The sequence below is a fragment of the Phascolarctos cinereus genome, unplaced genomic scaffold, assembly GCF_003287225.1.
Source record: "Phascolarctos cinereus isolate Bilbo 61053 unplaced genomic scaffold, phaCin_HiC Scaffold_2;HRSCAF=192, whole genome shotgun sequence".
Classification (NCBI taxonomy): Eukaryota; Metazoa; Chordata; class Mammalia; order Diprotodontia; family Phascolarctidae; genus Phascolarctos; species Phascolarctos cinereus.
In genome coordinates, this window is record NW_027555625.1 from 49,782,684 (window position 1) to 49,793,482 (window position 10,799).

The 10,799-nt window shown below is 43.0% G+C and overlaps 1 protein-coding gene across 1 annotated transcript in view; it reads right to left on the reverse strand.

The window, feature by feature from the left end:
* SPIRE2 (spire type actin nucleation factor 2) overlaps positions 1–1,848 on the reverse strand; it is a 61,205-nt gene extending 59,357 nt beyond the window's left edge. Inside the window, exon 1 of the mRNA XM_020989107.2 lies at positions 1,354–1,848. Coding sequence (XP_020844766.1) covers positions 1,354–1,639 — 286 coding nt within the window. The 5' untranslated portion in view covers positions 1,640–1,848. The remainder of the gene's footprint in view (positions 1–1,353) is intronic.
* Between the last annotated feature and the right edge of the window lie 8,951 nt (positions 1,849–10,799).

Sequence of the window (10,799 nt, forward strand, 5' to 3'; positions counted from 1 at the left end):
TACATACATACACACATACACACATACATATATAATACACATACATACACACAGATATATATTATATATATGAATTGAGGCAGATGGATTGTCAGTGGCTTGCCCTGAAATGGGCAAGACACACTCTAGCATGGACCACGAATAGAACAAAGGTCTCCAGCCTCCCAAGCCACAAAGCCAATCCATTGTGTGTTGCCTTAATTTGGTATTGCCCTGTCTCACCTTCCTGGGTGCCTGTCTCTGTTGATTTCTGTAAACCCACAGGTTTCAGTGCTGGAGATATTCCAGCTATCCTCTCTGGAACACACAGAAATGCCTTTGTGTTTCCCAAACATGAAATCAACTTTTAGGGTCATATCAACATGTGCCTTGTAGTAGCATTCAGGTTCTCAAGGGCTAAAAATAACTGATTTTGGAAGAAAAAAGATTAAGACCACAATCTTGAATAAACTTTGAGGGAGGGATGAGGGAGAGAGGGAGAGGAAGAGGGAGAGAGAGAGAGAGAGAAAGAAATTGACATCATTACTTAGAATGATAGATGAAAGACCCCAAAGTTGTACAGTGACTCTAATGAAAATTGTGATTATTATTATTATTATTTATAATAACAGGGATTGCTTTCTGGAAGTCCCAGGACTCAGATACTATACTTCTCTGGTGTTGCAGCACATAGGATGTATTGTGGTGGAGTCACCCTAGCTTCTCAGTCATCTGAGGGCTGCAGATCTTAGTAGGTCAAGGGGCTACCACAGGTGGAGGGCAAAAGGAAAGAGGTGGGAGGAGGGACTCGGGTAAGTCTGACACTGCTGCAGGTATTCAATAATCAAGAGGCAAGAACTCCTAGCAATCTCCCCTTCCCAACCTCCCCACCTTAAAAATCCATATCAAAACACTTAAACAGAAGCGTTGTGCTCGGATGTTGGAGTTGTTAGGGGGGAAAAAAATGGAGCAGTTTTAAAAGCTTCTGCTTAACCATGGCGGGCGGGGGGAGGGGGAACGGGGCGGGGACGGTATATGTCAGAGTCACGCAAAAGACTACTAGGGGCTAGAAAAGGTTATTCCCCTTCTCTACACTCTAGAAATCGGAACTGGATCTGAATTCACATGCCTGCTCTGTTTCTCCTTCTCTCTGATCTCTTCCCTTCCTTAAGTCTACAGTATAGATAGCTCCAAGTCTGCCTAATCCTAACTGGGTCTGATGAGAGACCCACCTGAAGAAGCAGCAGCAGCAGGAAGGTGATGGAGTGAGGGAGAAGTGGTAGGGGTAGGGTAGGGAGCGGGATCTGCAGCTGCTGTTCCCCGCCTTTCCAATCCCCTCTCCTCCCGAGCTCTAAGGGTAGTGCCCATCCTCACCAGCTGAACCAGGTTCCAGCTGCGCGCTGACCGTCCCATCCTTGTGAAGGAGGATGTCGGCCGTGTCCCGGATCCTGCCCCCTCCAGGCTCTGCCTCGAGCAGCCCGCGACAGCACTGGTAACACACGGCCCATGCCTGCTCCTCGTTAATCGGCTGTTCATAAGACTTCAGCACCTCCTCCAGGGACAGCTCCCAGGGGTCCAGCCGATCCGAGCCCCCTGCCCGTTCTGGTGGGGCAGAGCTGCCGCCGCCGCCGCCGCCGCCGCTGCTGCTGGCCCTGGCCATGGCTGCTCCATTATCGCCTTTTGCGAGCCAGGCTGGTTTCCATAACAGCCTCTCTGGGCAATAGAAGCAGCCCAGGAGGAGGCAGCGGAGGAGGCGGAGGCGGAGGTGGTTCCAGGGTAGCTCTTCTTTGCTTTGTCATCCTCCAGGCTCGCCCCGCCCTAAAAAGAGCCAGTACAAACCAGCGCAGCCGAGACAGCAGCCAATTGCTGGCGCTTCAGGTAAGGGAGAGGGCGTGAGTGTATGTATGTATGAGGGGGGCGGGGAGGAAATGGGGAGGGGAAGGAGGGAAAGAGGCAGAGAGAGACAGCGACCCACAGACAAACTGGTTGCACTGGTGCCCTCTCAGACAGACCAGCTCATAGTCTCGCTCACAGAGCTGGTCAACACAGAGCAGCTCCACATCCATCCATACGCAGACTCATAGATACACACGGAAGCTCAGACATACTCACTGGCAGACTCACACGCAGCCCACACTCATATTCAGGAGGGCATCCAAGCTTTCAGATCTACACTGCAACGCTTAGCGGGAAAACCTCAGAGACACTGTTAAAGAACTGAGGAATGGGAAAAGAGATTTGGAGGGATGGAGCTCTTCCACCTCCGGCAGCATTCGATAGTGTAGAGAGCGCTGGAGCTGGAGGTGGAGGATTTAGGTTGGAACCGACTCACTTCCTCTGTGACCTTCGGCAAGCATTTCATCTCTCTCTGAGTCAGTTTGCTCGGGCCGTAAAATGAGGGAGTTGAGTGGATGATCTCTGAGGTCTCTTCTAGCTCTGGCATTCTATGGTATTTTCTTGGTAGTCCACATTTAGTACCAGATACTTCTATAGGGAGAGCTTGCCTAGAAAGGTGACCTCAAAGAAGTTTGCAAAAAAACACTGAGAGAATGACATGTTGTACCAAATTCAGAGTGATCGATTATGGATCTGAGAAAGAAAGAAAGAAAGAAAGAAAGAAAGAAAGAAAGAAAGAAAGAAAGAAAGAAAGAAAGAAAGAAAGAAAGAAAGAAAGAAAGAAAGAAATGAGCCTGCATTAAGCTTATCCTACTACCCGAATAGAAAATTAATATGGGTACAAAGAAGAACACACCACTGGTAGGGGGTGGGAGAGAGAGAGAGTTTTGAGTTTTGTCCACTGTGCACAAGTAGGAAAATCTAAACCCAATATAGACAACCTTTCTTTGACATTAAGGCTTTTCCACCAACCGAGGTGATCACTGTGTTCCCAAGGCCATAAATGCAACTTGGAAATATGAGCCATTAAAGCCACAAAACTGCTGTTTTACCTCAACTTAAAAAAGGGGGGGGATCAGGGATTCGAACTTGGGGGAAGAGCTTCCAGAACTGGTCCTCTGGTATTTCATAATCTCATCTAGATTTTTACTATTTGAATTAGAAAAAAATTTTTTAAATCCCTACCTCTGATAATCACTGGCACTTATGTATGGCTTTATAGTTTGCAGAGTGATTTACATGCCTTCTCTGCTTTGAACCCTATATCTTACCTGGGAGCTAGGTGTTACAGGCATTATCCTTATTTTGCAGATGAGGAAAGTGGGGATCAGAAATTATTTTTACTGCCTTACGCTCATAGCTAGTGAGTGTTAGTGGCAGGATTTGACAGCTGTTCCTGACTATAATATTACATTGTGTTTTATTCATCTTCCAGTCACGTCTGACTCTTTGTGATCCTATTTGGGATTTTCTTGGCAAAGAGACTGGAATGATTGGCCATTTCCTTCTCCAGCTCATTTTACAGAGGAGGAAACTGAGGCAAATAGGGTTAAGTGACTTGCCCAGGGCCACACAGTGTCTAAGGCTGGATTTGAACTCACAACAATGAGTATTCCTGATTCCAAACCCAGTGCTCTATTCACCATGCCACCTCACTGTCCATAATATCACATTGCCTTCCCTAGTAAAGGGGTTAAGTACACATTGGAAGAGAACAATTTTTTATTTGTGCCCAACATGATCATTAGGAAGAATCTAACTACCTCCATATATGGCATTCTTCAATTCACCACTCCCTCCCTGCAAGGCATCTGTTAAGGTAATAGTTTCATCTCCACTTTCTGTGAGGGAAATCTGAAAGAAAGAGGGGAGTGTAGTGATGCTCATCTCCTGTGGGTGAAGCTAGAAAATAGAGGAAATAAAGTAAGACCTTAGTGAAGTCTCCCTTCATAAGCAATAACCCACGCGCTGCCCACAAGGATCACAGATCCTGTGGATTTGGGCCAGGAGCATTTCCTATCTGAGAGAACAGAAGCTCCTGGAGGAGGTAGCTGTTCAGTTTTGTCTTTGTGACTCCAGCACCCAACACCTCGTACACAGTTGGTCCTGTTGTTGGTTGATTCATTTGGCTAACGAAGTTGTCTTCATAGTATCATAGGATCATAGATTTAAGGCAGGAAGGGACCTTAAAAAGCCATGTAGAGGGGCAGCTAGGTGGCGCAGTGGATAGGGCACTGTCATTGGATTCAGGAGGACCTGAGTTCAAATCTGATCTCAGACACATAACACTTGCTAGCTGTGTGACCTTGGGAAAGTCACTTAACCACATTGCCTAGCCCCTCCCCCCCCAAAAGCCATCTAATTCAACCCTTCATTCACTGGGCAAAAAAGCATTTCTTATTTAGGAAAGCTTAAGAATCTACAAGTGATTACAAATCACTGAAGCAGAACAATATACACAGTGAGTTTAACTATGTCATTGAAAAGATCACCAAAAAAAGAAAAGAAAACCTATAATGGTCCAGGAGAATAAATAGTTCTCTTCCCACAGTAGAGAGGTAGGAGACCACTGGGGCAGAATATTTTTATTTTTATATATATATATATACTCACACACAGATGTTTTTGCATAATTGTTTTTCTTTTTTCTTTCTAGAAGAGTGAGGAGCAGTGGACATTTCCAGAAGTGACTGTGAAGCAAAAACAAAAGACATCAATAAAATTAGATTTTTAAAAATCCTTTAATCCAAAAAACTTGGATGTGAATTTGTCAAGCATTTTTTTTATATACCATCCAGGGCAATGTTTGCCATAGTTTGGGTTATAGATGGAGAGCCTGCTGCTTTTAGATTCAGTAGCAATAATAACTTCCACTTACAGTACATCTTTCATTCAAGAAGATCCCTAGACTAAATCAGCAAGCAGAAAGACGTATGACTCAGTCCTCCCACTGAGGATTACCTTAGACATGCAAACACTGCTTAGGTGGAGAGAGCATCTGTGTGGGAGACAATGCAACTGTTTAAGAACAGGAAATAAAAAAGGTGGCTGTAGCCAGTGAACACTGCAGGGGAATTTGAGGAGGAAGAATGTAATTACCCTAATTGGAATCTGACTAGGTCATAGCAAGGAATACCTCTCCTCTTTTCAAAAGAGCCTTGGGTTTCCTTACTGGCTAAGTTAAGGATTTTAAGATCTCATTTGATATGGCTAATGGCACAAAGTCTCTAGGAGCCTGCTGGGGCCTTTGGTTTAAGACTGACTCAAAAGACCTGCTGATGAATCACTCTGCCTGCTATCTCTGGATATTCTTAGAGATCATTTGTCCAAGGAAAATAATTATTTTTCAGGTCTTTATATAACTCCTTTTAGCTAGAAATTTGGTGAACTCCAGGCATCATTCAGCACCTTCAGGACACAAGGGTTTAAATGATTTTTTAAAAGGTGCTAGGGTTCTAGGTCCCTACCCCCTGGTTGGTAGCAGACTGTGTCCTTGATTACATCTATGGTTAAGAAGTAAAAGAACAAGGAGCAGCTAGGTGGCACAGTGGATAGAGCACCAGCCCTGGATTCAGGAGGACCTGAGTTTAAATGCGGCCTCAGACACATAACACTTGCTAGCTGTGTGACCATGTGCAAGTCACTTAACCCCATTGCCTAGCTTAAAAAAAAAAGGTAAAAGAACAAACCGAAAGATTTAAGTAGTTTCTTTCATTTTCCCTAGCCTGAGTAGTATATTCCAAGGTTAATTTTCCGAGTACATTTTAAAGAACCATCTTTAACCAAGAGAGGAACCAAAGGTGAAAGCCAATCATTCTTACCCTGACTTGCTGTAACTCTGCGCAGGTGGTTAACAGTATTATTATTCCCAGTTTATTGGGAGGAAGGAGGAACAGAGTGACTTAAAAGTTACACAGTGAAACCATGACAGAAATGGTAGAATTAAAAATTTCCACAGCTTAGTTCTAATTTAGCTAGTGGGAGCAATTAGCTCAGTCCAGGGTTTAGGAATAATTAATTAGTCATACTAAAGTCAAGGCCAAATTAACCTTTTCCTTTCCACACCCAGCTACAATAAACTGAATGGCCCATGCAGGGCACATTCAAGACTTCAGTCAATACGGCAGCATGAAACAATCAATCACCAAGCCTTTATTAAATATTGCTATATACTAATGCTAATCCCAAATCAGTTATGACATTAAACAGATACTGATCAGTACTGAACCATACAAAGCACTGAGCCAATAGCCAAATAAATATTTTGCTGGTTAAAAAAAAGTGCATAATCCTTGCTAAGAAGCCAGTTGAGTTAATATAAGTCTGGTTATCCCAATTAGAAATACCCCTGGAGTTCAAGTATGGTTGGAAAAAAAAAAAAAGAAATCTTATTTTGGAACATAGTATGAAATATTTTACATTCTGTGTTCCAACCAACCTGGCTTACCTACTTTTTTTTTTCTGACCTTGGCATTCTAGCTCTACTTCTGTAGCTTTGTGTGTCCCATACCTATAAGTCGCCTCTTCTTCGTCTGTCTCAGAATGCCTTGAGTTTATTGACTCAGCCTGTATAATAATGATGATGATGATGATGGTGATAAATAACAACAATAATAGCAATAATATCATAGAATTTATATTCCATACCCATACGAATAATAATGGCTGACATTTATATAGCATTTTAAGGTTGGCAAAACGTGTTATGTTTTTGTAATTAGGCCTTACAACAATTCTGGGAGATAGCTGCTATTATTTTCCTCATTTTATAGAGGAGGAAACTGAAGCTGGTACCACTTAAGTGACCAGCCCAGGGTCATTCAGCTGGAAGTATCTGAAGGTGGATTTGAATTGAAATCTTCCTGATTCCAAGTCCAGGTCTCAAGGCACTGTGCCATAAATGTCATAGACTATGGGAAGCTCAATCATTCAGAGTTCTCTCTCTCCTTGAAGAATAACATTGATTTGTTTGTTTATATATTATCTCCTACTAGTAAAATATCAACTCCTTTAGGGTAGGGACCCTTTATTTTTCCCCTCAGAACTTTGTGCAAGGTGGACACTTAATTAAACTGGATTCTGTTTCTGAGGAGAACAACTATTAGTCCTTCAGCAACTTCAGCCTACATGTTGCTTAGATTTAAGCAATAACACAATTGCTATGTTCCCTGAGAAGCAGAAAAGAGAAATGGATGTAAATCAATAATTAACTTGCCACGAAGTGCTTTGAGTCAAGGTCATTTATGCAGTTAGAGGGATCGTTCTTTAAATTTCAACTATAGTTGCAGTTAACTATACCATCTTTCCTCTAAATTACAGAATACCAGAGTGTTGAGAATGATGTTAACCTTGCCCCTCCTAATAGAAAGATCCCAGAAATGTGTAGGCCTGCAGGTCTTCTGCCCTAGTTTAAAATCGGGGAAATCTTCCCCTCCCCCCAGTCCCCTGGGTGTTCATGTCATAATTGGTAGTATTCCAGCCAAATCCTCCATTCTGAGTAGTGGTTACTTAGTCCAATAGATAATTCAGGCTTTGCTCTTCCCAGGTTTGATGTTATTTACTTTGAAACAGATATCAAGGAGTTCTTTTCAGATTGTAAATCTTAGAGATAGAAACCATTAGTGAGTGTCTGATGATTGGAACTGATCAAAGATTTAAAAGCCATGGTATCTTTGGCTGTTAAGCATCCAGATGGATCTACAGGCAGGCCCAGCAAAATTATTCCAATTTTACCTAATTGGAAGTCAGCAAAGTAATTCTGGGGTTGGTTCGTAGGTTGGATGTGAAGGTAAGACCCAAGTGATAACCATAGTTACAAGAGATAACCTGGGATCACTATCCTAGACACAGGAAGGATGTTTTAAAGGTTGAGGAACATAGGGTTCCTGGTATCAAGCTAACCTGAGAACTTGGAATAGCTGAAGATGAATCCAGTCCCATGTAATAGGGATAGGAAGCCATCTTGTAGCCAGCTGTGGCAGCACACGCCTGTCCTTTGGGAGTGGAGGAGGGTGGGGGGTTGATGTATCATTTAAGCTCAAAATTCTGAGCTGCAGTGAGGTTAAAGCTAGTCTGGTAGCAGAACTAAATCTCACAAAGATGCAGGCTCCCAGGAGAGAAGGTCCACTAGGCTGCTTAAGGAGTAGTGAACTGGTCCAAACAGGAAGCCAAGCATGTTAAAGTTCCCATGACAGCACTGGGTTGGAGCCAGTGAATGGCTGCTGTATTTTCAATTGAGTGAGACAAGGAGACCTAACTTAATTAAAGAAAAAAAAAAAGATAGCCAGAGAGTGAATTGTTAGTACGTTGTATTTAAGATCAAAGAACAATTGGAGAGAGAACACAGAAAATTTTATATACGTGCAAAACACATTAACTTGCAGTTAATGAAATACATTGTTTTACTTCTTCTCACACTGTAGTAAATCCACATCAAATTTAAAAACAGGTCGGGTTTTCCCAAGGGAATCTCTGTGCAACCGGGAGTTTGGGCCTTCTGTTACCGCGTTAGAGAGGCCCTGAATGCTTCTTTGTTACCTCTGTGGCAACAGGGGAGTAGTACTCCCAGGAGCAGGCAGGGGCAGAGGTTAAGGGTCTGAAAGTAAAAGCTAGCTCTGACCTGAAGAAAATCTAGAGGTTGTGGTTTTTGTTTTCCAGTTTATTTTGGGATAATGATAAACACAATTAATCCCAGCGGGCAATGCCTGGGCTCTAAGAGAACACCCAGGATGATTCTGAGAGGGAAAAAAAAATGGGGGTCTGTCAGGCTAGAGGATCTTGTGAGTGGATGTCTAAGCCAAGCAGTGAAAACAAAACAGACAGGAAGGAAGATGAGAAAAGAGAGTTTCAGACACAAGAAGGGCACCAACATGGTCAGGAATAAGTGGATGTTGGAAATAGAAGCCAAAGAAATGAGAGGAAGCTTCAGAGGAAGAAAGCAAAGGTTTGGAAGGAGAAACAGGGTGAGTTAAGTTAGTGGCTCTCACGTGGAATGGATAAAGGAGACTGGGACATGAACTTTTATTACAAAGTACAGCTCATTGTTACTATGGGAGAGAATGGAAGGAGGCAGGTTAAGGTATGTATGTGTCTAAAATTGTGTGTGTGTGTGTGTGTGTGTGTGTGTGACGATCTCAGGGGTACCCCAAATTCATAGGTTGGGTCCCTGTGGGGAAGACTGCCCTTAGGTATGGGTCCAAACACCTAAAACTATGCCTAATAAGCCCCAACTGGTGTGCTTGCCTTTAATAATTAGCCAGCAGACAAAATTAGCTCAAAGCAAAGGCATTTACTGAGGTGGTATCATAATAACAATAATAATAATATATCCTTTCTGTAATTCTGGGGCACGTTCTGTCATAACTACATACAGCATCAGTGGAAATGATGGGGATGGGATCTGAACCCCTAAAAGGAAAAGGCCATGTCTTTGGGATCCAGATCTCAAAAAAGAAAATCCCTGGATTTTTCCCAAATCTCTGGCATTTGCCTGAGGCTGGCCTTTCCTTGTGGCTAGGCCCAATCTCCCAATTCTGTTCTGTTACCTCCGGATTGCCTGTGGCCACTTCCCACCCTTAATCCTTTCTAAACTCCATTCTCCCTTAGCCATTCAGGTCCCTGGCATTCTGCTCATCCCAATTTACTGGCCATTCCCATCCAGATACTCCTTAGATCTCTTCTCCAGTCACCCCAAACTACTTGGCCACTCCTAGATCCCTCCCACAATCTTTCTGTATAGAAGGTCCATCTGGCCTCCATTAAGGTGCTCAGATTCTTATAATCTAGCCAAGGGCTGAGATTCTTAAAATCTGGCCCATTTGCATCAGCAATACAAATGTTTATATTCCTTAAGAGTCTGGCCAATATGGCTGATCTCTAATAAACCTTGTCTTTGGCTGAAAGAACATTTGGGTCGAATTCATTTGGGCAGGACCCGTGTCTCTTGCTCTTGATATTTTGGGGTCCCAGCACCCCTAAACCTCTAAACTTCAACAGGAAGGCTGTACACACACATACACACACACATAGAGAAGAGGGGCATACATATAGGGAACATACATGAGAGCCTTTCCCTTTCATGATTTCTTTACTCTTCTCTTCAGCACACTGTGTAGACTGAACAGATTACTCAGCTGGCTCATTGGGCCTATGCTTCTCCATAGCTCAACTCCTGATAGCCAGGGCAGCTCTCTTCTTGATAATCCTTTCTCACATTCCTCTGAGCTCTCTCTTGCCTCAGCCGATCAAGCCTGCTCCCCACTATGTGTAACCTCTCCTACCAAGTAGCTCCACTGTGAGAGGGGAAATAAGGGGCAGCTAGGTGGTGAAGTGCATAGAGCAGCGTAAACATCGTAACAACGTAAACATTGACAATTCAGATGAATCCAAAATATAACCTTGGGTGGACCTAAAACAAGACTGGGTGTGGAGGCCCAAAACAAGAATGCTTTGGCTGGATCCAGGACCTAGGGAAACCCAAAATTCCTTGTGGTCATCTCTAGCATTTCTAGGGAGTTACTGGGGTCAGGTGACAATTGCATTAGGTTGGGTTTAAATGGTATAATCATTTTCCCCAACAATATAATAAATCATTTTCCCCATGGGCACAAATAACAGCTGAGTTTATTTTGTAGTGAGATTCCCTTACCTGTGAATGCTTTAAAATTTTCCAAATACTTTCACATCTCGTTTCATTTTTTTCTATCCCAATACCTGTTGAGGTAGGTAGATGAAAGGAATTAAGGCACAGAGAATACCTAATGCCACATAACTAGTTAGTAGCAGAGTTGAGATTAGAACTAGGCCTATAGAATTCCACTAGACCACACTGTCATTGAATGTAACGGTTCCTTGGCCGAACAGATGACTATAGCATATAGCCTTAGTATTGTGTGATACAGCGATTCTCAATCAATTAAACTCAG